We start from the raw sequence: 27,159 nt of genomic DNA, 5'->3' as shown, positions 1-27,159 counted from the left end.
AGCGGCAATTCTTATGTTCACGCCTATTTGTTTACTCTCCTTCATGATCTTGATGTAACTTCGCTCCATTCCTGCAGCCTCTCTTGTAAACCGTTTTGAACTGAAAAGTATGACGGGATATAAATAAAGCTATTATTATTGTAAGCTGTTCTGAGCAGGGGCGGTCTATTGAATGTTAAATATACAGCACTGCATACGCCTATCAGCACTATAGAAATGGTAAATGGTAGTAGTGGGGGTTGGGAACCGCCTGTGGGTACCTCCTCTCACTATACCACTGGAGTGTGTGGTGCGGTGGTTGAAGCTACAGCCTCAGCATCCTGGGGTTGTGGGTTCAAATCCCGCGCTGCTCCTTGTGACCCTGGGCAAGTCACTTAATCCTCCATAGCCCCTGGCACGTTAGATAGATTGTGAGCCCACCGGGACAGATAGGGAAAATGCTTGAGTACCTGATTGTAAAACCGCTTAGAAAACCTTGATAGGCGGTATATAAAATCCTAATAAACTTAAACTTCTTATAACTCCCAGTGCATTATTAAAAACCACGGTTAATTAACACTGTGTAGCACGCCCTCAAAGCCCTAGCTTCCAAAATCCGATGTCGGTGGTTATCTCCTGATGTACTGGCACGTCGGTGCGGCGACTTCCACGTGCAGCAATCTAGCTGTACGTGAAGGTTGCCACATGCCTGCGGCCGGTAGATCAGGTGAACTCCCCCCCCCTCCCCCTTTAGCCCCATACACCTGTCCGTGTGAGCCTAGTCGCCCGCGTAAGAAGCCGGCGTTGAACTTATGACCAGAATAGGAGGCGGTATCGGAATTCTTAGAGAACCCTGGATACGTGGTTGATCACTGAGAAACTTCTACGTTCGCATGTGAGCTACTGCTCTCCCAGTATCTCTTTGTTTCCAACTTGGCTTTAACAGCACCCCCGCCCCACGCCAGCTTTCCTTCTGTGGCGTCCCGCTTTCCGACGCAAACTTTTTTTTTTTTTTTTTTAAATTCTCCAGCTCTTTTGCCCTCCTCTGACGCCACTTCCTGTTTCCGGCAAAGCGGCAGGCATCCGAGGGAGAGAGGGCTTATGTTAGCTGGGGGACGGTCACCGGCGAAGGAAAGCTGCGAACTCAGGTATCAGTTTGACGGGCAGGAGGTTTTCAGGGAGAGGTACTGGATCGCAGACCGGGAGAGAAAGAGAGGAATGGGTGGTAGACCACTGGAAATCGAGACTGGTCTTCCTGTCTCCCAATGCGTGGGAAGAGGAAGAGTGCTCAGAGTGTAAGGGCAGCCGGTATATTTGTATTTCGCTTTAATTTTCTGCTTGCCCATATGAAAGGGTACAGTACATACAGTTTGTTGTATTATCTAGGCTTTCAGATTAGATTTTATTTCTGGGGAAAATAAATAAATGAACATCTATTAAACTACGTTGAAGTTTCATTTAACTGAATTGCATTCTGTTATATATGTAAGTGGTTCTTTTTTTCCTTTCAGATATTTACCATTTTATCTATGTATAACAGTTTTCACCTAATTTAATGTGTTGTGAAACTTAAATACAGTATCTTGTATCAAAAGTGTGGTACTTGTGGTATCTTGGGTATCTAATACAATAGTTATTTTTATTTATTTATATCTATATCTGTATTAGATTAAGGTTCTGTTAGACCAGAATCTATCATGTACAAGTGCCAGCCATCCACCCTAACAGCTGTAACTTCAGCATCTCTCCATCAACCGCACACATAAGCAGCATCTTTTAGCTTTAACCTCTTCCTTTCAGGTGCCTGGAGCCCCTTCCCCCACTCTCATTAATGCCCCACCAGCAGCCTCAAACTGTCACCCATTTACTCTCACTTATACAGTATGTTCTACTCCTCTGTTACCTTAATCCTAAAAAAAAACCTCAACCCTTCCTTTTTTAAATTCATCCAAACATTCCTGTATTTTTGAGAACAAATTTTGAGTTCATTCCCTGTTGGTTTTTTGATTTCTTTTAAACTGAAGCCATTATTCTTACCTAGAACACTGGAGATTCTGGAATCAAATGGTCTTGTTTGACCCAGTTAATGCTCTGTGTAGGCTAACAATGTTGCTGTTGTAGTAATACTAACAGCATTAGAAAACTTATTACTATTTATCAATATGCATTCATTTGCCATTTAGCAAATAGTACCATTAAGCAGAATCAGATCTTGGAGCAAAATTGGATCTAACTTCAGCCATTCACATTTCCATAATTCTCACTGCAAGCTGTCCTCACATCACCTCAGCTATTTTGGCAGAGAATCGACGACTGTGGAGTGGCAGTTTCTTAGTCTACAAATTAGAATAATGTTTCTCAACCCCTTAGGGGTACATGAGCTGCCTGTTGGGGGTATGCGCTTACATGGAGATTGCCTGCCTTTGCCACTGGGGATCTCTCCTTCCTGGCCACCCCCCATCAAAGCCAACCCAACCCCAGCCCCCACTCCTCTCAACTGGATTCGACCTCTCCCCAGTTCCCGATTCCCCAACCTACTAGCCACTGTATTTTAAAAACTTCAGGCAGCCAGCAGTGCAACAAAACCAGCCTCCTGCCATCTGCCTGCCCCGGAAGTGTTATTTCTGCAGCTTTCTGCCTACCTTGGTAGGCCTGGGGGGGGGGGGAGAATCCTGGGGTTGGGAGGGAAATTAAAGGGTTGAGGCCTGCCGCCTGGAGAGCTTCAGCCACATAGCAGAAGAGTCGCATGTAGCTCACAAGCCACAGATTGTCAACTCCTGTCCTAGTAGAAGCTGTTTTGGAAACTAACAGAACTTGTGCAATCCCGGAGAAAAGTTCAGGGAATTAACTGCTATCCTTTCAAAATCCAAGCTGTGCAGGCTAGGGACTGGAGGTCAGGGTGAAGAAGGGTTACTAATCCTGAGATATCAGCATTGGAAAATTTTCCAGTCTCCACAGATGTCTGTCAGAAAATTACATAGTGACAGACTTTGTCACTGTCTCCGTCCCTATGAACATCCGTGGTTAACCATCCCGTATCATTGTTTAGTGTCTATCTCAACCTCAGTACTGCAACACCAGCATTCTTCAATGCAATGCTTGAGGGTTAGTGGCTGCGCTCATTTATACTCGGATTCTTCCTTCCTTAAAGAATGAAATGAGGATGGTTTCTCATGGTTATCCGCGGGAACAGAGATGGTGACAAATTCTATCACCGTGCCATTCTTTAAAAGCTCCAAAAAGAGCCTCAGCCAATAAGGGACAATTAGGATCCTGGTCCCTCAATTCAAAGTTTCAGAAGAGTTTTCACTATCAAACAATACGCCAAAACCATCCACCCAATGCGCGGCAGCCAAAAAAGTAAACAGGTTGCTAGGAATTATTAGGAAATGGATGGTAAATATGGCTATGAATATTATAATGTCTTTGAATCACTCCATGGTGCAACCTCACTTTGAATACTGTGTTCAATTCTGGACGCCATATCTAAAAAAGATAAAGTGGAATTGGAAAAGGCTCAGAGAAGAGCAACTAAGTTAAAGGGGATAGAACTCCTCTCATTTGAGGAAAGACTAAAGAGGTTAGGGCCATTCAGTTTGGAAAAGAGATGACTGAAGGGAGATATGATTAAAGTCTACAAAATCCTGAGTGGTGAAGAATGAGTACAAGTGAACAGGTTTTTGTTTTTTTTTTAACTCCCGTCAAAAAACACCATACAAAATACAATAAGATGACCACTTGATTCGAGGCTGCAGGGTACCTATGTCAGCTCTCTTTGATTCAGGATGCTGCTTGAATATTTTGAGTGCTATTTCATACCAGAAGTTCTCAGTTGGATTCAAGTCTTAGATTTCTTCCAGTCAACAAATGCTTTTGCTCAGTGGCATAGGGCAGTCATCCTGGATTAAACAGTCACCTGAAAAATGTTTCTCTGTTGATGGAATCATTGACTTCTGCAATATCTTGTTGTAATTCGTGGCATTTACCATATTAATGACAATTTCTGGAGGTCCCAACACTATTTACCATCATGCAGTCCCAAGCCATGATCTGAACATATCTGTCAAGCCGTGTTCCCTCTAAGGCAGGGGTAGGGAACTCCGGTCCTCAAGAGCCGTATTCCAGTCGGGTTTTCTGGATTTCCCCAATGAATATGCATGAGATCTATTTACATGCACTGCTTTCAATGCATATTCATTGGGGAAATCCAGAAAACCCGACTGGAATACCCCTGCTCTAAGGGAGTATATGAACAGATGCTCATACATTCTAAGAACTCGCCAATTTTACGTGATCACTCACAAAAATACTTGCAAATCTGTTGGCTTTTAGAACATGTTGCTCACACACAAAAATTTTTTCAGAACTTGTCATTCACATGAAAAAAAAGTATGCACGTACCCAGCAAATCCTTACAGAGAGCATTGTGGTCAAGCATCCACTGAAAACACTATCTTACATTCTTCAACTGAAAATCGGCTTATGTATGTGTGAGCCTGATCTCCAAAGAGGGAGAAAATGCTTTCACCACTGAAAAATACATTCTCCCGCATCTTAAAAGTATACAGTATTTCGAATACTTTTTTTTGTTTACTTAATTCTATACTTCCTTTGTACCTCTGTCATCATCTTATTCTTGCTTTCCATTCCTTAAATTCTCATTCCAGGCATCTTCTAATCCAGTGTTTCTCAACTTCTTCAAGTCAAGTAACCCCTAAGCCTACCGAATACCAACAGAGTACCCCCGCCCAAGCTCCGCCCCTGACTCTAACCCATAACAATAGTACTAATAATGGTTCAGAGAGGGGGTGGTTTTCGTGGCAAATGTGTGGCCCTTTCACTCCTGCCTCCTAAAATGGCTGCCACAACCACAATGGCATCCCGCAGTACTACAGGAAATTCTGCAAGTGGCCGCAAAAGGATACGACAGCCATTTTAGAAGACAGCCGTATGGAAATAGGAGTGAGAGGGCCACACTCCTGCTATGAAGACCCCGCTGGACCACCAGGTACCTCAGGCCTGGGGAAGGGGGCGATTGTGAGGTTGCGAGGGAGATTAAATGGTCGGGGCCTGGCGATGGAGAGAACTTTGGCAATGGGTTGGGGGAGGGGATTGGGCAGGGGCAATTAAGGGAAGGAAGAGAGGTTCAGAGACCTGCAAGGGTTTGGAGGGAAGAAAGAGGGGAGTGAAGCTAAACCTTGGGGTGGGAAGAGAGTGTGAGAGACCTGGAATATCTCAAACTCCCTTTTCTGCCCATTGCGGCTCTTTGTAAATCTCAGGTCAAATTTTTAGGATAAATTGGCTCTTTGCCTTAAAATGGTTGCCGACCCCTGCACTAGGAGGTCATACTGTTTTAAGTGGATGAGGTTTGCTGTCTGGTGTGAAGGCAAAGCCCTAGCCTAGACTCTTATCTTTATTTAAAAACTGCTTGAATACTTCTACATCTATCAGTTGTGTCTAAAGATGATCTCTTTTTTGGGTTCACCTTAAGCACCAACTGCATTGTTACTAAGCAGAAGGTAAACCCATCTCTGCTCAGCTTTATTTGCTTTATGTGGAATTTGTTTCTCTTAAAACTTTCCAATTAAAACACCCACAGTGACTTGATACCTCAATGTCATTTAAACACGGCTAATAAAATCTTCTTTTGTTCTTAGACACCTGTCCCCCTCAATGGGTCCTGTTAATATTTAAAGATAAATGGTTTTACATATATTATTAGAATAGACATTTCCACCCAAGTTTTATATAGTTGCGCACACAAACTGTGCATGCAGCTTAATTGAGAAATCAGTGCTGGTAATTGCCAATTAACAAGCAATTATTGACATTAATTGGAATTTATGCACCCAACTTTCTAAGTGTATTCTATAACATAACATCAGGCTTCTAAACCGCAAATATGCTTTCTTTAAGCATTTCTAAAACCAGCACTGCTTTTCCCATGGAAAGAAGATTTAAAGTTAATTGCTCCGGTCTTTATCGATAATGTTCTTCTTAAAACAACTCCAACAACCAAAATATTAGGTGTTCTTATCGATAACAAACTTTTATTCCATCCTCACATAAGTGCATTGATCAAAAACTGTTTTTATAAACTTAGGATGATAAGATCTTTGGTCCCCCTCCTCGACTGTTAATTCATTCTCTCGTAATATCTAAAATTGATTACTGTAACTCATTATTTAAAGGGTTATGTTTAAAAGATATAAAATGTCTTCAACTTATACAAAACACAACTATCAAAATTATTTTGGGTTTAAAAAAATATGATCACGTCACCCCTTTGTTACAAAAGGTCACTGGTTGACTGTTTTACATAGGATCACATATAAAGTTGCCCTCCTGACTTTTAAAACTGTGCAAACTAATGCCCCGGCATTCATAGATAGACTACTGATCCCCTATGACCTTCCGAGAACTTTAAGATCAACCTCACAGCATTCTCTTAACGTTCCATCCCTAAAGATAATTGGTACTCGCCTTACTCTCATTTTTTCAGTCACCGCCCTTTTAATTTGGAACTCTCTCCCTCTATACCTTAGAGCTGAATGAAACGTGCAGAAATTCAAAAGCAGCCTAAAATGCTTGCTTTTTAAAGATGCCTTTAGCAAATTTTTTTACACACGTATTTACTTTTGCACTTTTTAACTTTTCCCTTCTCCTATTGGATTGACCGTTCAGGTCTTTTATCTGTCGTCATTTACTATGTTACTATGTTATGTTACTATTGTATTTTCCTTTTATGTATTCTTTCTAAGAAATTGTAGTTCTTCCCTTTCCCCCTCCACTGTTTTCAGGTCATAAGTATGTTTGTTTAATTGGTGTCGTTTCAGCGTCCTTCTCCCCCTCTGTCTTCCCCATGTCCTTTCAGTGTCCTTCCTCCTTCTGTCTTCCCCATGTCTTTTCAGCGTTCTTCTCCCCCCCAGTCTTCCTCATGTGCTTTCAGCGTCCTTCTCCCCCCTCAGTTTTACCCATTTCCCTTAAGCGTCTTTTCCTCTCCACTTTTCATCTCTTTCTCTCTCCCTACCCCTTACCTTCGTAGCGCTTCCCCGCCTGACTGACAACAGAACAGGCCTGGTCCGACAAACCTCCCTGCCCTGTAGCCACGAATCTAAATTACCTTCTTACAGCAGCTGGAGTATTGAAGTATTGGAGTATTCACGGCTACAGGGCAGGGAGGTTTGTCGGACCGGGCCTGTTATTGGTCGGTCGGGGGAAGCGCCACAAAGGTAAGGGGACCTGGCCGGCTGTGCACCCCCCCCAAAGGCTGCACCCGGGGTGGACCGCCCTCCCCGCCCCCCCCCTTGGTATGCCACTGCCTTTCCCTACCTGCCCTGCCGCAGCACACAGCCGACCGGAAATCTTCCCGATGTCGGCGCTGACGTCGGAGGAAGGGAGGGCTTTGCTTAAGCCCTCCCTCCGACGTCAACGCTGGCATCGTGGAAGACTTCCGATCAGCTGTGTGCTGCGGCAGGGCAGGTAGGGAGAAGACGAGCCTCGCGAGTACATCCAACCCTGCAGGAACTCCGCGACCCTAGGGGGCGTTCCTCATGGGATGCCCGCGACCCTAGGGGGCGTTCCCCACGGGATCCCCGTGACCTAAAGGGGGAACCCGCGGGATTCCCGTCATGCCCGTTCAGCTCTCTAATCAGAGGCTGGTATAATTATTTGATAAAGAGTGCAAACATCATTTTATAAGTTGTTTCAAGAACAATAGCAAAGAGGCTATATATATAGGTGATATTATTTAACTTTATAAGTACAAGTTTAAGACTTCTGAAGCAGTCCATTGTGGCTGAAACACATATGTGTCGAATCTTAATCAATATAATAAAGAAATTCAGATCGCCTTTGCCGTTTCTCTTGCCTTGAAATCAGTTAGCTTAGAGTTTAAAAAAGGTTTGGATAATTTCCTAAAACAGAAATCCATAGGCCATTATTGAGATAGGTTGGGGGAAATCCACTGTTTATTCCTAGGATAAGCAGTATAAAATCTGTTTTGCTACTTGGGATTTAGTTAGGTACTTGGGGCCTGGGTTGACCACTGTTGGAAACAGGATACTGGGCTTGATGGACCTTTGGTCTGTCCCAGTATGGCAGTTCTTATATTCTTATGTAGTATTGTTTCTGAGCAATTAAGCTGTAGCTGAGGATCAAATGGACCCAAACCCTGTGGAGGGTGCCTTACTTACTTAGGTCAGCATAACCTTAGACTCGCAGTTCAAAGATTATTTAAAGTCCTCCTTTTAGTTGGTTTTCTTCTTATTATGATATATACTTATTTAATAATTGTTTTGATATTGCCCCCCCTCCTCCTTTATTGAGGACTTCAGATGCTATCTAGCATAACTGCTTTCTTTTGTGATGTTATATACATTTCCTTTTACACAACAATTTGATTTCATCATCAAATATATATCTTGAATGTTTTTAATTGAAAACTTGATAAAAAAAAAAAAATCAAAGAAAATGGAAGAATGGTAGGGTCGAGTCCTGAACTAGTTATTCCAAGAAGCAGTCATTTAGCCAGTAACTGCATCCAATATTTTTTTCTTTCTGCCTCCCGCATGCTTCCTCTCCTTTGGATCTCATTTCCTTCCTCAACCAACATCTCTGTCCCTCCATGAGTCCCAACTTTTCTTCCTCTCACCTCCACCCCTATTGGCAACATGTCTCCCTCTCTCTCTCACTGTCCATCTGTCTCTCATTACCTCCCTTGCTGCAAAGGGAGAATGAGGAAAGAGAGAGAGAGATCCAGGATGTATCTCTCCCACCCCCTCTACTACCACATGAAACATTTGTCCCTCTCTCATCCCCTGGATCATGTGCAGCATTTTCCATTACTGGCCACCAGCCCTGTTCCCATTTCTCTTTCTATTACCCTTCTCAAGCACTATGCCATATCTCGTTCTCCATCACCATGTCCAACATTCCTCCCCCTTGCATCCCCTTCAGTATGTTCCTCTGTTCCCTCTCCAACACCATATCCAACATTTCTGCCTCTCATCCTATTCCTCGTGCATCTCTACCTCACTCCTCTCTCTATGCCCAATTTTCCTTTTTCTTCCTTTCCCCATGTGCACCATCTCTTTCCTTCTCACTCACACATTTAGGCCCAACAATTCTCCCTTTCTATTCTCTCCCTCCTATATCCCAAGTTAGTGATCTCTTCCTCCCTTCCTTCTGTGTCCTGAATTCGTGCCCCCCTCCCTGCCTTCCAGCCTTTGTCCCAAATTTGTGCCCCTCCCATGTCTCAATGTGCTCCCCCCTTCTCCCTTTGCCCCACGATCATGTTCCCTCTCTCTCTTACTTGCTCATTCCAGAGCTGTACTCCCTCCCTTCAAGGCCCTTCAAGAGCTGCTCCTTCCTGCCTTTAGCCGCACAGGGACTCGGGCAGCAGCTCTTTCACATGGCTGACCCACAAGCCTTCCGTCTGACGTCAGCTCTGACCTTGGAGAGAAAGCTTCTGGGTCAGCAATGTGCAGCTTGCATGCGCCACTGCCCGGGTCCCTGAGACAAGTGGAGCTGAAGGCAGGAAGGAGCAGTCCACCTGGAAGGAGGTAACTGGGATCCCCTGCTGACCTGAGTTTCAAGTTTATTTATAATTTGATATACCGACCATCACGAGTATGGTCGGTTTACAATAATAAAAAGTAAGAGATTATTTAAAATGTTAAAATTATATTAAAAAAATAAAAGATCAAAATAAAAGTAGGGGGATTGAGATCAAAACAAAGACTTTGTTAGAATGGGTATGGGGCAAAGTGGAAGAAGGAGGAAGGGAAAATTTTAATTACATTGTATAAATGAAAAAAGGAAGAGAAGGATAAAATAAGAGGAAAAAGAGGGTGTCGCTTCCTGAAAGCGTTTTTATTTTCCCGTTTTTTGGGGGGGAGCTTAATTGGAATTTTGATAAGCGTCTTTAAAAAAAAATGTCTTAAGGTGTGTTTTAAACTTGTTTAGGAAATTTTCAGAGCAAAGGTTCGATGGCATTGCATTCCAAAGTGAAGGCGCGACAGAGAAAATTGTATTTCTAGTATAATATAAATCCTTGATTGAAGGGACTGTTAGTAAATTCTGGTTAGTGGATCTGAGGGCCCTGGAAGGGGTGGGTGGGATGAGAGATTTATCTAGAAAGGCGGGCAGGTGGGAAATTTTGATCTTGAAGACTAAGAGAAGAATCTTATAAGTTGTTCTATGAGAGACTGGTAACCAGTGAGAATCTCAAAGTAGGGGGGTGACATGGTCATATTTTTTAGCTTTATGGATGAGTTTAATCGCTGTACTTTTAATTTGTAATCTTTTTGGGTTATTCCATGGTAGAGCGAATTACAATAGTCTATATGTGAGATGATCAAAGAATGGATTATCCCAGGACAAGCAGGCATGATATTCTCACATGTGGGTGACGTCATCTACGGAGCCCCGATGCGGAAGCATTTTCAAGCAAACTTGATTGAAGATTTAAGTTTGCTCTGCTGCTCCACGCATGCGTGCCTTCCTGCTCCACTAGGGGGTGCATCCCCTCGTGGTCTCCAGTTCAAAATTTTCCGCGAGCCTAGAAGACGTGTTTTTCAGGCTCTGCCCCAACTGCCTTCTAGCACCGCGATTTTTTCTTGTTTTTTCACGATTAAGTCGCTGTGCGCGAATTCCTTACCTTTTTACTTGATTCCTGCTTCATTTTCAACGACCCGGAGGCTTCCGGGTCCCCGTGGCCGCGTGGCTAATCGAGCCGCGGCTACTTTCGATTTAATGTCCCGGCCTTTGACCGGCTTTAAAAAGTGCACCCGGTGCGAGCGGCTTCTTTCTCTCACAGACCCGCACCGCCGGTGCATCCTTTGTCTGGGGGCGACTCATCCAACCGACTCCTGCCCCCAGTGCGCTATTTTCCAAAACCGGGCCCTCCGCCGAAGAAAAGCCCGCATGGCGGATCTCTTCACCCCGGACCAACCCTCCACCTCGGCCTCGAGGTCGGCCCTGGCCTCGGCCCCGGCCTTGACCTCGGCCCCGGAAACCTCGGCATCGCCTCGAGACTCAACCCCGAAGTCCTCGGGACAACAGAAAGCCTCGGCTCCGGGTAAGTCCCCTCTTCCCTCTTCAGGTTCTGTAACAGCGAAGAAGCCAGCCTCGGGGACAACGGCGACGCATGGCGGAAGCCCCATGCTTACAGCCCCGTCTAAGCCCTCCAAGCCTTCGGGCCGTGCCTCCACCACACGGGAATACTCTGATACGAGGTCGCCCCCGGTGGAGCGCACAGAGGCAGGGGACATGCCTTCGATGCTGTCCGTGCCCGTCTTCCAGGACCTACTCCGAGCGATGATCACGTCGGAGCTGTCCGCTGCAATGGCCCAGTTTCAATCGGCCTCGACCTCGAATGTGCCAGACCAACCTGAGCCTCACACCGATCAACCTCGAGGAAAGGTGCGCAATCCTCGCCGCATCCCATCCTCCTCGGACTCCTCGCCGAGACGCCCGAGACGTTCCCCCTCTGCGGACCGCCGAGGGGCAAAACGTCGGGCTAGAACAACAGAAACCTCGAACCGCCGTACCTCCAAGAAGGCCCGAGGTTCACCAACCCTACGAGGCCGTTCTCCCACACCTCGTACAGGACCACTAAGGGTGGCTGAGTTATCACTCTCCAACCCGCGTATCCTCCGAACTCCCCCTCGGACGCATTCTCCGAGGGAGTCCGGATCGAGGTCACCAATCCGACATCGATCGGTACCCCTAACCCCGGCATCGTCTCCGAGGGGCTCCTCGAGACGCCGAAGATCGACAACCCCGGAACACTCTCACAGTGCTTCCCCAACCTCGGAGCATGGATCAGAGCATGAACCTCGATACTCGAGGGAAGCCTCCTTATCCTTCTCCACCCGACGAAGGTCTCGTTCCCTGACCCCGCACGGGGCTCCGGGGACATCTCGCCCATCCTTCACTCGCTTTGTCCAAGACATGGGCCACGCATTGGACTTAGATCTCCAGTCCGACTCCAGATACTCTAAGGAGTACCTGGCGGAGCTGGATATGCCATCACTGCCCAGAGAGTCCCTTCGCTTACCACCTAACCCGGTACTCCAACAGGCCTTCTTCAGGAACCTGGAGACCCCCTACATGGTCACGGCCGTACCCTCCAAAATGGAGGCCAAGTACCGCACAGTACCTTATCCGGGATTCGAGCAACCACAGCTCTCCCACCAATCGCTGCTAGTGGAATCCTCCTTGAAAAAGGCTCACCCGTCCCGGGTCTCAGCAGCGGTACCCCCAGGCCGGGAAGGCCGAACCCTGGACAAGTTCGGCAGGAGACTATACCAAAACGCAATGATGGCCTCTAGGGTGCAAAGCTACACTTTCACCTTCACATCATACCTCAAACACCTCATTGGACTATTGAGAGCCTTTGAGACTGACCTACCGGCCTCCCGGCAGGAAACGTTCGGCCTGCTTTTAGAGTCCCTCTCCAACCTGCGCCTTCATCTATTCCACGCGGCCTACGATGGCTTCGAACTCTCCTCCAGAGAAGCAGCCTTCGCTATCGCCATGCGCCGACTAGCTTGGCTGCGCCTGGTCGACATGGACCCTAACTTACAGGACCGGTTAGCTAACCTCCCCTGCGTGGGAAAGGAATTGTTCGATGACACTATCGAGGCGGCGACAAAACGCCTCTCCGAACATGAACGCTCATTTGCCTCCCTTGTCCGGCAAAAGCCCAAACCGCCAGCGCCCAGGCCATACAGGGCCCCTCCGCGCCGCTACCCACAAAAGTCCACCCCTGCCTTCTCGCGGCCCCCACCCAGACGTCCGCAAGCCCATCACAGGGCCATGCCCAAGTCCCAACCGCCCGCGACCACCAAACCATCCCCGTCCTTTTGACGGGACACGCGGAAGGGGGCGGGCCCCCTCCGCCATAGTCCCAGGCCGCCTTCCCATCGGAGGTCGACTCAAAGCCTTTTACCCTCGCTGGGAACAACTCACGACGGACGCATGGGTCCTTGGCGTGATCTCATCAGGGTACTCTCTCAACTTTCGGGCCATTCCCCCGGACAACCCCCCAAGGAATTGCCCTCCCAACAGGGCTCAGCTACCTCTACTCCTCTCCGAAGCTCGAGACCTGCTTCGCCTGAGAGCAGTGGAGAAGGTCCCCCCCCGACCAACGGGGGAAGGGCTTCTACTCCCGTTACTTTCTGGTACCGAAAAAAACGGGAGACCTACGCCCAATACTAGACTTGAGACGCCTCAACAAATTCCTGGTACGGGAAAAGTTTCGGATGCTCTCACTACCAACACTCTACCCCCTGATCGACGAGGGCGACTGGCTCTGCTCCCTCGATCTCAAGGAGGCGTACACACATGTCCCAGTGCACCCCGCTCACCGCAAGTTTTTGCGTTTCCAAGTAGGGGACTGGCACCTACAATACCGAGTCCTCCCCTTCGGACTAGCATCATCACCTCGAGTCTTCACCAAGTGCCTCGTGGTGGTAGCAGCAACCTTACGCTCCCAGGGCCTCCAGGTATTCCCCTACCTGGACGACTGGCTAATCAAAGCCCCGTCCAAAGAAGGGGCTATCTCAGCGACCCAACAGACTATTACCTATCTACAAAGTCTGGGGTTCGAAATAAACTTCCCAAAATCTCAACTACGCCCCTCACAATCCCTACAGTTCATCGGGGCCACGCTGGACACGGTTCGCCTCCGTTCCTTCCTCCCCCCTCCGCGCCTGGAGGCGTTAGTAAGTCTGAGCCGAAGGATCTCTCGGCTGACCTCAGTATCAGCCCGACAGATGATGACCCTTCTGGGCCACATGGCCTCCACCGTCCATGTCACACCCTTTGCCCGCCTCCATCTGAGAATCCCTCAATGGACCCTGGCGTCGCAATGGCGTCAAGACCGGGACCCGATCGGCCACTCCGTGACAGTGACTCCTTCATTGCAACGATCGCTCCGCTGGTGGGCCGACTCTTCAAATCTTTCCAAAGGTTTGCTCTTCCTCACCCCACCCCACAGCAAGGTACTCACCACGGACTCGTCGGAGTACGCTTGGGGAGCCCATCTGGACGGCCTGCGCACCCAAGGAATGTGGTCAGCACAAGACCGCCGTTGCCACATCAACGTGCTAGAACTTCGGGCCATCTACCTCGCAGCAGTAGCCTTCCAACATCTGCTCCGCGACCGAGTGGTTCTCATCCGAACCGACAATCAAGTAGCGATGTACTACGTAAACAAACAAGGGGGCACAGGATCTTGGCCCCTTTGCCGGGAAGCCCTGCGCCTCTGGAAATGGGCAATCTCCAACAACACCTTCCTTCGGGCGGTGTACATACAAGGAGAACAAAACTGCCTGGCGGACAGACTCAGCCGCCTCCTCCAGCCACACGAGTGGTCACTACACTCTCAGGCCCTACGAGGAGTGTTCGAACGGTGGGGGACGCCTCAAATAGACCTGTTCGCGTCCCCTCACAATCACAAGCTGCCTCTCTTCTGCTCCCGGATATACTCCCCGGACCGGCTCGAGGCCGACGCCTTCCTCCTCGATTGGGAGGGAAGGTTCCTGTACGCGTTTCCGCCGTTCCCTCTGATACTGCGGACGCTTGTCCACCTGAAAACAGTACAAGCCACCCTGATCCTGATTGCCCCTCGCTGGCCACGCCAGCCGTGGTTTTCCCTTCTACTTCAACTCAGTGTCAGAGATCCACTGCCTCTGCCTCTGTTTCCCTCTCTACTGTCACAAGGTCAGGGTTCACTGTTACATCCCAATCTTCAATCTCTTCATCTGAATGCTTGGTTTCTCTCCCCCTGACTGCTCTCCCCGTGTCTCAATCAGTCAAGGAGATATTGGAGGCCTCTAGAAAAACCTCGACGAGAACCTGCTACTCCCAAAAGTGGACCAGATTCTCAACCTGGTGCTCCTCCCACAGCCAGGACCCGGTGTCGGTCCCCGTCCCCCTGGTCCTTGACTATCTACTTCAACTATCTCATTCCGGCCTAAAGACCAACTCCATTCGAGTACACCTCAGTGCGATTGCGGCCTTTCATCAGCCCCTGGAAGGGAAAGCCCTCTCGCTCCATCCCTTAGTCACTCGCTTCATGAAGGGCCTGCTGAACGTCCACCCCCCTCTCAAACCTCCCCCGGTGGTTTGGGACCTTAACGTGGTTCTGGCTCAACTAATGAAACCTCCATTTGAGCCCCTAGACAAATGCCATCCAAAATTCCTCACTTGGAAGGTAATTTTCCTACTTGCTCTCACGTCCGCACGGCGGGTTAGTGAGCTACAAGCTCTGGTAGCGGACCCACCCTTCACGGTATTCCATCACGACAAGGTGGTACTCCGCACCCATCCAAAGTTCCTACCTAAAGTAGTGTCTGATTTCCATCTCAATCAGTCCATTGTCTTACCTGTGTTTTTTCCCAAGCCCCACTCTCACCCCGGAGAAGTGGCGCTCCACACTCTTGACTGCAAAAGAGCGTTGGCCTTTTACCTCCAACGCACTCAGCCACACCGGAAAGTCCCACAACTGTTTTTGTCCTTCGACCCAAACCGGTTAGGTCACCCAGTTTCCAAACGCACCTTGTCCAACTGGTTGGCCGAGTGCATCTCCTTTTGCTACGCTCAGGCTGGTCTCGCGCTGCATGGTCGAGTAACGGGACACAAAGTCCGAGCGATGGCAGCCTCCGTAGCCTTCCTCAGGTCAACACCTATTGAGGAAATCTGCAAGGCTGCCACATGGTCTTCGGTTCATACCTTCACCTCCCACTACTGTCTGGACTCCCTGTCCAGAAGCGATGGCCGGTTCGGCCAATCGGTGTTGCGAAATCTATTTGCTTAAATTGCCAACTTCCCTCCATCCCTCTTCAGTAAGCTTGGAGGTCACCCACATGTGAGAATATCATGCCTGCTTGTCCTGGGATAAAGCACAGTTACTTACCGTAACAGGTGTTATCCAGGGACAGCAGGCATATATTCTCACAACCCACCCACCTCCCCGAGGTTGGCTTCTTGGCTAGTTAAGTGAACTGGAGACCACGAGGGGATGCACCCCCTAGTGGAGCAGGAAGGCACGCATGCGTGGAGCAGCAGAGCAAACTTAAATCTTCAATCAAGTTTGCTTGAAAATGCTTCCGCATCGGGGCTCCGTAGATGACGTCACCCACATGTGAGAATATATGCCTGCTGTCCCTGGATAACACCTGTTACGGTAAGTAACTGTGCTTTAGAGCAGGGGTGCCCAACCTTTTGGATTCCCTGGGCCGCATTGGCCGGAAAAAAATTTTCTTGGGCCGCGCAAATGCTGCAGCAAGACAGAGAAGGGAGCTGGCAAGACGGTAAACACCCGGCGGCAGCAGAGGAAAACACTGCATCGCCCTCGACTGAGGCCACACAAAATACTTCACGGGGCCACATGTGGCCCTTAGGCCGCAAGATGGACACCCCTGGATTAGAGTTTGAATAGAGATAGATTCTAAGACTGAGGTTATGGAACAAATTAAGCGGAGTTTGTAAAAGCAGTTTTTGGTCAGGGAGCTAATTTTGTCATGGTAAATGAGGTGTTTGTCAAAGATGATTCCTGAAAGTTTAAGTTTGGACTCAGTTTGAAGGGGGATGGGATGGATATTTGTCCAGCTAGGGAGTCATTGTTTTTGATTGGAAATAAAATCCCTCAAGATTTTGCTATGTTTAGTGAAAGTCTATTGCTTCTAAACCATAAGCTTTTTGTCCAATTTGAGATTAATTTCTTGAATGTCATTGGGATTTGAAGGATTGATAGGGTGAAGAAGTTTCAAGTTTCATAAGGATTTGATTGATCGCTTAATCAGAATTCTAAGCGATATACATATCAATAAAATTACAAAATTTAGGGAACAATACAACAAATGACAAAAACTAAGGGTGTCAGGTCAAAAGCGCGCCGGGACAAAGGCGCGCCCAGACAATTGAGCGCAGTGTGCGCCGCCGCATCGCTCTAAATTACTGTTTTTAGCGCTCCGACAGGGGTGGGTGGGGGGGAACCCCCCCACTTTACTTAATAGACATCGCGCTGCGTTGTGGGGGGCTTGGGGGGTTGTAATCCCTCACATTTTACTGAAAACTTCACTTTCCCCCTGTTTTTAGGGAAAAAGTTCAGTTTACAGTAAAATGTGGAGGGTTACAACCCCCCATAACGCTGGCGCGATGTCTATTAAGTAAACTGGGGGGGGGGCTCCCCAAGAAAACCCCCCGTCGGAGCCCCTAAAATCTGTAATTTAGAGCGGCGCAGCGGTGTGCGCTGCGCTCAATTGTCGGCGCGCGCTTTTGTCTTTCGCGCCGTTGTCTATGAACCAAAACTAAGTCTTGCAAGACTAATTATAAACTAACATTACAAACCCATTAAAACACAAGGAGAGGTAGGGAAAGGAAATACAGTGGTGCCTCACACAACGAACTTAATCCGTTCCAGGAGCAAGTTTGTTATGTGAAACGTTCGTTGTGTGAAACGCGTTTTCCCATAAGAATACATTTAAAACACAATAATTCGTTCTGCAGCCCTGTTTTCCCATAAGAATACATTTAAAACACAATAATTCGTTCTGCAGCCCTACATTTCCCTCCCTCCACCTCACCTTGTATGCGGAGTCTGCCGGCCCTCTCCCTCACCCAGCCGCACGCTTCCAGAAAGCTGTGCACGCGCAGCTGCTGGAGTTGGTCAATGTTCTACTCTCCTGCAACTTCCGGTTTCCGGTTGCGTCAGAGGAGAAGATTGAGCAACAGAGCATGCGCGCGTGCGCTGCTCCCTGAAAGCGTGCGGCTGGCCGAGAAAGAGGGCCGGAGAACTCGGCATCCAGGGTAAGGTGGAGGGAGATGATGGAACAGTATTTCATGGTACAGTATTACTATTTGTTAAAAAGGAAATAATCTTTTGATGTTTTCTGGATTTTTTTTCGTTAGCTTAAACATGGCTTAACTTGCTGTAAATGGGTCAGGTCTCGTAAGATAGGACCAGAGAATTGGGTCTGGGTAAAACCAGGATTTGCAGGATCTCCAGGATCCTCATGGACTTGTATTGAGATCCTGGTAATATTGCAGGATTTCACGAATTTTCCAGGACCCTGGTCCACCTTAACAGCAGACCTCCTCTTTTTTTGATTGCCACAGCTGCTGCTCTGCATTTACTGGAGTCCCCTACACGCCGTCTTCTCCTTCTCTGCATGGGTGCTGCTGTTCCCGGCTTCGGCGAGAGTAGTTCCGCCCCCCCCCCGGGCCCCTCGGGCGACTTCGTTGTGTGAAACGAAGTTCGTTGTGGGGAGCACGACAAAAAGTTCGTTGTGCGCAGCGTTCGCTGTGCGAGGCGTCCGTTATGCGAGGCACCACTGTACAAGTTGTTTGATAGTAAGTAAGACACATTTAAGGGAAAAACAAAAGGAAAGGAAAGATCAATATACTTTAGAGAAGCTATAAAGTGCAGTTAAAATAAGGCCACTAGACTGGCTTACTAATTATCGAATGCATCCTTAAAAAGAAAGATTTTTGATTTGCTCTTAAATCTATCCAAGTTGCGTTCTTCCCTTAAATAAATAGGGAGTGAGTTCCATGTTTGAGGGGCTGTGACAGAAAAAATGAATTGCCGCCGTGTGTTAATAATTTTAAGTGAGGGAATCATCAGTAAATGTTTTTCATTCGATCTCAATAATCTATTTGAGGTGTAGGGAATCAGTAGTTTATAAATAAAATTAGGAGTTTTATAAGTAATGATTTGAGTGTAAGCAAACTTAATTTATATGTTATCCGGTGAGCTACTGGAAGCCAATGCTCTTTCTTAAGGAGAGGTGTCACGTGATCAAACTTCCTGGCTTTCGATATAAGTTTAATAGAAGCATTTTGAATAATCTGTAAACGTTTGATTTCATTTTGAGCTATTCCCTTATATAGGGCATTGCAATAATCAATTTTAGAAATAACCAAGGAATGGATTAGAATGTTAAGTGACTGTGGACATAGAAATTGTGAAACTGAGCGAATTCGACGAAGTCTGAAAAAGGTTGATTTAACAATGCTACTGATGTGGTCATGGTAGGTTAATTTATAATCAAAAATAACCCCTAGAATCTTAATGCTGCTTATTGATTGCAAAGTGGTATCCATGATAGTGATGGGAAAATTGAGCTTAGAACTGTCTTTCCAAGGAAATAACATAATATTTCATTTGTTAACATTAAGCACTAATCTATTAGTGTCAAGCCATTGGTGTATCTGTTCAAGTTTCTTATTGAAGCTGAATATTGTCTGCGTAAGCAAAGGGAGTGAATCCAATGAATTGTGCAAGAGTCAATAGAGGGGCTAGGAAGACATTGAATAGCAGGGGGGAAAGGATTGAGCCTTGTGGAATGCCGTAGGTTTGGGATATAGGGGAAGAGGTAGTTCCTTTTGAATGAACTTGGAAGTTCCGGTCGGCGAAGTAAGAAGAGAACCAGAGGAGAGCTGAATAAGTTATTCTGCTGTTTTTGAGACGATTTAGAAGTAAATTGTGGTCTATTGTGTCAAAAGCAGACGATAGATTGAGGGAAATCAAGAGAACAGATTTTCTATGGTCATGAAAATAGTATACAGACCGAGCAGAGACAGTTTCGTTGAATACTTTGAGTGAAATCCAGTTTGGTTTGGGTGAAGAGTGACTTGGAAGGCTTCTCTCCAATGTTAGCTCTGACGTCGGAGGGAAGCCTTCCGGGTCTGCTTTGGCAGAGGACGGTGGGCAAAAAGGAAGGCATGGGATTTCCGCCGGCGGCCATTAAGGAAGAAGGGAGTGGGAAACTTGTGCAGTGCTGCGTGTCCCCAACAAGCGGCTCGTACTGCGTGTTGAGAAATTCTGCAGTATAACACACAAGTGGGGTGGACCACTACCCCTACTTCTGTGTGTTCTTCACTGTTTCTGTAAACATTTTTGTTGGTCGTCTATTCCCTTTTGTATTTAGTAAAATTGGGGATTTGAATTTGATATACCACTTGGATAAGATGTATTAATTGGTTTACAATCAGGTATTCGAGTATTTTCCCTATCTGTCCTAGTGGACTCAGTCTATCTAATGTACCTGGGGCAATGTGACTTGCCCAGGATCACAAGAAGGAGCACAGGATTTGAACCCACATCCTCATGGTGCTGAGTCTGTAGCTCTTAACCACTACACCACACTCTATTTTTGCTCATTATATTTTTTGTTACATTGCACTGTCCTTTATTCTTTTCTTATTGTTAACCTACCTGGCAGAAAGACGTATTGTCATTTCCGTGCTCTAATTTACTGCTATTCATGGTTCCTTTGTAATCTGAAAATAACCCTCCTCCTGTTACAGAAATATAGATGGTAGATGATCTGTATTTATTTTTCAAGAATGTTCTTGAATGTTTTTCAGGAATTTGTCAAGGGGATATAGACTGAAACACATCCTACATCAAGAGCTTGATGGTGTTGATACTGTAGAAAACGGGCATTCCTTGGAGTTGGAACAGAAGGGTTCCTACATGGCAGATTCAAACACTAAAGAACAGATTTTCCCTGTTTTCTTGCAGTAACTCGGCAGAAAGCACTGGATCTCAATTGGAAATCAGATCAGCTGTTGATAGTTTGAACACAAGCACTGGAGAAATGAATGGGAATATGTACTCTGTAAACACCTGTGACAATTCACTAGTGCTTCCTACAGATGTCAAGGCTGGGAATATTGATCTCGCAGAAGAAGAAAATGCACCGCAGCCAGAGACCTCACAATCTACCTTGTTACCTGACAAGTACATGGAAGTGGTTGTGGCTGCCCAGTTGGAATGTCTAAAATTCAAGAAATTGTTGCACAGTTGCGGTGAAGAAAATATGCAGGCAGACTTTCCTGCTCAGAGTGGAAGTTTTAGTCTTGCCCAGGTTCAGAAAGAAAGTTCTTCATCTGACAGGTTTGTGGGTTAGCTTGCTCTTAGATTTGGTATTAACTTTTTCTGTTGTCCTTCCTCACAGTTTACTAATTCTCTCTTATAGGTGCTGCTTCCTTCATGTTGGTGAACTGTATTTTGTAACCAAGAGAAAATGCTTGAGATATATATCTTCAGTCGGGTACTTAGGAAAGCTACCAGGTTGACAGTACTGGAAATTAGGAGTTCTTTATTAAAATGTATTAAGCAGTTAATGCAAATTAGCATTCACTGTTACTGTGTGAGGGCAGTAACCATCCCCATGGTGTCATGACAGCTTGTACTAATTCATATGTTAATTGCATGCTGTATTAGGGAATAGGAACTGAATGGGTTATGACCAGAGACTGGGTATCACCGCTTGCTTCAGTTTGCACACAGTGCTTATCACATGTAGTTAGCACGGGTGCACTCACCTACCTCTCCAAGAGGAGATGTTGGGATATTCACACTAATTGCAAAGTCTTCAACATGCAGTAAAGAACACTTCAGTGTGGTAACAGTAGAAGGATACACTAGACACCCCCCCAGCAATCACCTTGCAGCCTTTGCACACGCCACAAGTTAATTTTTTCTGTTAAAATGCGGTAAGCGCAAAAACTTACTATATGTTAGTTTAAGTGTCCCTTAGTTATTTACAGAACACCACCTTTTTTTTACATTGATACAGATGACATCACCAAGACAATTCTATGGGAATTACATCTGCTGTGAAAGACATTGATTTTCATGGTTCATTGGAAGCTAAATAAGTGACAGTTCTTGTTGCAGAGAGCATTATCAGATAATTGCTATTGTCATAACGTTAGATACCATGCTGTTACCTTGGGCCATTTAATTACTAGAATATGTGCCATCTTTCATTGATATGCAGCACTGGCACTTCATTAGTTTAAAGGTAGTTCAAAATGCAAGCAAAAAGGATGCTTAGGAGAAGGAAAGAACGCCACAGTATCTGGCACTACTGTGGTTTCAACCCCTTCCCATCTTAGACTGGATGGGATTTTAGCGATTATGGTTGTAGATCAGAGAAATAGTCTGAAACTTGTGGGATTATTTTCAAAGTCTTGAATTGCAGCAGCTTGCTTCTGTGTGTCTTAGCCTTTGGTTCATTTGGTGCTGCTGTTTTAACCATATGACCAAGACACAAACCTTCTTTTACCTTATCACTCAACTTTTCTGGACTGTATGACCTAACTTCATGCATATCTCTGACTGCATTCATAAAAAGGTACCTTATTTGGCATTAATATAAATAAAATACAATTTGATGCATTGACATTTGCTTTGTATGCCTGCTATATTGATTTTGAACTCTAGGGGCAGTAGAGCTAGAGGACATGAATGGAGGTTGCAGGGAAGTAGACTCAGGAGTAATGTCAGGAGATACTTTTTACAGAGAAGGTGGTAGATGCATGGAACGTCCTTCCAAGAGAGGTGATAGAGTCTTAAAACTGTGAATGAATTTAAAAAATGTGTGGGAAAGACACAGGGGATGCTTAAATAAAAAAAAAGATGGAAACACAACATGGCTATTAAAGTGACATTCAAAACAAAATCTGCGCACTTTCCCACGTTCATCGATAGATTGATCATCCCATACTCTGCTTCTAGGACTTTACGTTCCTCAGATAAGTGCCTTCTATCTGTTCCTTCATTGCGTAATATTATCTACGGCACCACCCGTAAATCAATTTTTTCCCAGGAAAAGCAGGCAACATATTCTCATGTATGGGTGATGTCACCGATGGAGCCCCGGTACGGACCACTTTAAAAGTGCATCGCCACTTTAAGATGTTAGAAAGTTTGCGATAGCCTGAATTGCGCATGCACAAGTGCCTTCCCGCCCGACATAGGGCGCATGGTCCCTCCGTTTTCAAGTTTCCGCGGAGCTAGTAAGATGCGCTTCAGCTTCTATTGAAGTTTATTTTTATTCGCTTGCCTTCCCGCTCTCGCGGATTGTGACTTTTTTGTTATTTGTTTCTTTTTATATTGTTGTTTCTTTTTTTTTTTTTTAAAAAAGGACGGTCTATTTACTTTTTATTTTATTTCTCGCTTGGGCTTTGGCCCACTAGGGCCTTATGGACTCTTTTCGCCATAGAGTTCGATTTGTCAACGGCTGTCTTCCCGTCCATGTCCTGCCCGTCGATGGGTTTCAAAAAGTGCGGTCACTGTACTGGGCCATTGGTGCTTGCAGTGTCTGGGACCCTAGCACCGTGCCGACTCTTGCTGCTGCTGCTCATCCCTTCAGAATCGCACCCTCAAAAACTGGTTACTTCAGCACAGGGTACTATTCGGCGCTGCAGTGGACACGGAGCCCACTTCATCTCCGATAGTATCCGCACCACCCAAAACTGCACCGACCAAGACGACACCGAGGGTGGATCCACCAACGTTAACTCTGGTGTCTCAACTCACAGTGGGTAAGCTGGCTAGGAAGCCTTCCCCTACGTGAGCCAAGTCCTGCCGACCTCGAGGAAACCCAAAAAAGTTCCGCTTCGATTTCGGTGAGTTCCTCGACTTCGGCCTCCTCATTGCTGGTGCCAGCAGTACTGGTGCATTCTTTGACGCAACAGATTCAGGAGTTGCTTATGGATGAATTACGGGACCAGTTACAAATTCTGCTCCCGACTGAAATTTTTCCCATGTCGCCATCGACTCCACCGGTGCCAGTTCAGTCTGAGCCTTGGACACCGGTTGAGCTGGCCGTGGAATCTCCATCGGTGCCACCACTGCTTGACCAGGAACCGACACCTACCAGTCATCGGCACCGGTCATTTTCAACTCAAACATCCCCTGACTCGATGCTGGTGAGGTCGGGAAAAGTATTGCAGAAGTTGAACCACCTTCAACCATGATGGCTCTTCAGAAGAGGATTCTCTTCATCAACCTTCTCAAGAGCTTCCTGTTTTAACTGAGAAATCCTTGTTTTCTAAATTTTTGAGAGAAATGTCTGAGACCATGTCTATTCCTCTTCAAGCTGACTCTAAATGGTCTAAGAAGTCTCTAGATGCTTTAGATCAGGGGTGCCCAATACGTCGATCAGGAAGGCAATGCAAGTCGATCACGAAACCCATCCCGGGCTCCGTGATAGACTCGTATTGCCGTCCTGATCTACTGGGCCAATCAGCTTTCCTCTCTCCGCCGTCCTCCACTGCCATCCCAAGCTCTCCCTGCAGAAGCGTCGGACCGACCAGCATTCCGCTTCCCTATGTCAGTCGCTGCCTGGTTGGCCCGAACTTCCTCTCCGATGTCAGGGGACAAACTTTTTGGTGATTCTACTGATATCACTACCCAGAAATTGTCCACACATGAAAACCGATGGGACATTCTGGTGAAACCCAAAAAGAAATCTCCTTCTCGTCTTTTCAAACCATAATCTTCCTATCAGAGAAGATTTGCTGCTAAATCCACAGCTCCTGTTCCACCTCAATCAAGGAGACAGAGACAGCAATAACCGTGTCAGCAGCAGCAAAAACAACAGCCTGTCACTCAGAAGGCTCCTCGGCCCTTTTACACCTAAGCAGCAACGAGACCAGCCACAACCACCGAGAGCACACAGACCCGATCCTACCAAGAGTGTGAACTCTTCCCCCCATGCAATCCGCTAAGAAGATCGACTGTCGGCTCCGGGCGGCTTTCCCGCAGAGGAGAGAATCCTGCATTCACCGTGGGCCTCATCTGGGGCAGCCTCCTTGGAGCGGCTGGAGCATGGGCAATGTGTCTGGGAGGGAATGCATGGATGGGAGAACATCGCAGGGGAGGAGACATAGGCATCCTGGGACTGTCTGCCAAGTCTCTTCCCTGAAGAAGCCCTTTCTGGAAACGTCAATCGCTCCTCCTAAACTTACTTGCTCCACTTCATCACTGACGCTGAATCCGTGGATTGAAGACAAAGTTTTATTTTATTTTTCTTTCCAGCTTATGATTTATCTTTAATCTTATCTATTGTTTTGCCTTTTGTCTTTGTTTTGTTCTATTTCTATCATTTAAATTTCTCCAGAATGCTACTGTTCAACGGCTCCCCCTTCTGCTTCTATTCCTTTCTCTCCTCTCTTCTACCTTCCAAAGTATTTAGATCAATGCTGTCTTGTTAAAATGTTTATTTTATTTTTATTTTTCCTCTAACTCTACTTTTCACTTCTCTATTACCCTCCAGGTACTTTAGTTAGATTGTGAGCCTTCGGGACAGTAAGGGAATTTTTCAAGTACCTTTCTTATTTCTAATCTTAATGTATATTTTCTGTAAACCGCTTAGAACCTAACGGATGTAGCGGTATATAAGAAATAAATTACATTACATTACATTCCTTCAGAATATAGCCAACGTCGCCATTCTACAGACTTTGCCTCAGCCCATTGGAAGCCATATTCAATTTTACATAGCTCATAACATCAGACCTCTGGGTCCTCAACATAATTTGTCAGGGTTATAATCTCAATTTGCACACCCTTCCACCAGACCATCCTCCAAGAGAGCCTGTTTTGGACCCTGCACAGTCCTCTTTTCTTCTTCAGGAGGTTCAATCCCTTCTCCTGTTGAATGCTATCGAGGAAGTTCCCCTTTCTCAGCAGCAACAGGGATTCTACTCCCGTTACTTCTTAGTTCCCAAGAAGACCGGAGGACTGAGACCCATCCTGGATCTTAGAGCTCTCAACAAATTTCTACTCGGAGAAATTCAGGATATTCTCTCGCCCTGCTTTATCCTCTCCTCAATCAGAACGATTGGCTATATTCTCTGGACCTCAAGGAAACCTATACACATATCCCAATTCATCCGGCTTCCAGGAAGTACCTCCGTTTTCAAATCAATCGCTGTCATTACCAGTACAAGGTTCTTTCTTTCAGCCTGGCATCTTCTCCCAGTCTTCACGAAGTGCCTGATTGTGGTGGCCGTAACTCTCCGTTTGCACGACCTTCAAGTCTTTGCTTATCTGGATGACTGGTTGATCAAGGCCGTGTCGTCTCAAGAAGTGGTCCAAGCAACATTTCAGACAATATGTTTTCTACAGGTTCTAGGATTTGAAGTTAACTTCCCCAAATCGCAACTCATTCTGACTCAACGTCTGCAGTTTATTGGGGCCATCCTAGACACTACCCTCATGAGAGCCTTTCTTCCTCCAGATCGCGTTCAAACACTCATACGTCTGTGTAAGCAACTGCTTCCAATCTATCTCGGCAAGACACATGATGGTTCTTCTAGGCTTCCACTGTTCATGTGACACCACTGGCAAGGCTACATCTTCGCACTCCTCAGTGGACCCTTGCTTCCCAGTGGTCTCAAGCGACAGATTGTCTATCACAACATATATCTGTGACATCATCTCTTCTGCAGTCGCTTCAATGGTGGATGACCTCCTCCAATCTATCCAGAGGCTTCCTTTACCATTTACCCCCCTCATCACAAGGTCATCACGACAGACGCATCCCCTTATGCCTGGGAGGGGCTCATGGGGATGATATTTTGACTCGGGGTCTTTGGATTGCCAGGGAATGGAAATTTCACATCAGTCTCCTGGAACTCAGAGTGATGTTTTATGCCCTCAAGGCTTTTCATCATCTCCTCTGCCCTCAAGTCCTCCTCCTTCGCACAGACAATCAAGTAGCAATGCACTATATAAACAAGCAAGGAGACACGGGCTCTCTCCTGTTATGCCAGGAAGCCCAAAAAAATCTGGACTTGGGCAACGGCTCGCCACCTGTTCTTGAAGGCGTCTATATACAAGAGGAGAAGAATTCCCTAGTAGACAACCTCAGCAGAATTCTTCAGCCTCACAAATGGACTCTCAATTCTGCAACTCTCCAGTCCATCTGTGCTCAATGGAGCACTCCACAAGTATACTTGTTTGTGGCCCTTCACAATCACCAGTTGCCCCAAGTTTTGCTCCCGGCTTTACTCCCCTCTCCGTCTGGAAGCAGATGCTTTTCTCCTGGATTGGCCGGGCCTGTTTCTATATGCATTCCCTCCAATCCCTCTCATGTTGAAAACTCTGTTCAAACTCAAGAGAGACGCAGCCACCATGATTCTCATTGCTCCACGGTGGCCCAGGCAACATTGGTTCTCCCTTCTACTTCAGTTCAGCTCCTGGGAGCACATACCTCTTCCAATCTTTCCTACTCTGCTTACTCAGAATCATGTATCGAGTGTCTCTTGTATATCCCAATCTGCAATCACTGCACCTGACAGCTTGGTTTTTATTGGGTTGAATACATCTATTTTGCATCTTTCTCAACCTGTTTGACAAATCCT

The 27,159-nt window shown here is 46.5% G+C and overlaps 1 protein-coding gene across 3 annotated transcripts in view; it reads left to right on the top strand.

The window, feature by feature from the left end:
* Positions 1–851: 851 nt before the first annotated feature.
* The window catches only part of NAF1 (nuclear assembly factor 1 ribonucleoprotein), a 135,260-nt gene continuing 108,952 nt past the window's right edge, over positions 852–27,159 (top strand). The window contains exons 1-2 of one of the 3 annotated variants that reach the window (XM_033941610.1): positions 852–874; positions 20,362–20,893. In XM_033941610.1, the coding sequence (XP_033797501.1) occupies positions 20,595–20,893 (299 nt within the window). In that variant the 5' untranslated portion in view covers positions 852–874; positions 20,362–20,594. The other 2 variants (XM_033941592.1, XM_033941599.1) reach the window with 2 other exon arrangements.

Source organism: Geotrypetes seraphini, chromosome 1, assembly GCF_902459505.1.
Source record: "Geotrypetes seraphini chromosome 1, aGeoSer1.1, whole genome shotgun sequence".
NCBI classification, from domain to species: domain Eukaryota; kingdom Metazoa; phylum Chordata; class Amphibia; order Gymnophiona; family Dermophiidae; genus Geotrypetes; species Geotrypetes seraphini.
The sequence above is the reverse complement of the archived record's forward strand: the minus strand, read 5'-3'. Positions and strand labels throughout refer to the sequence as shown.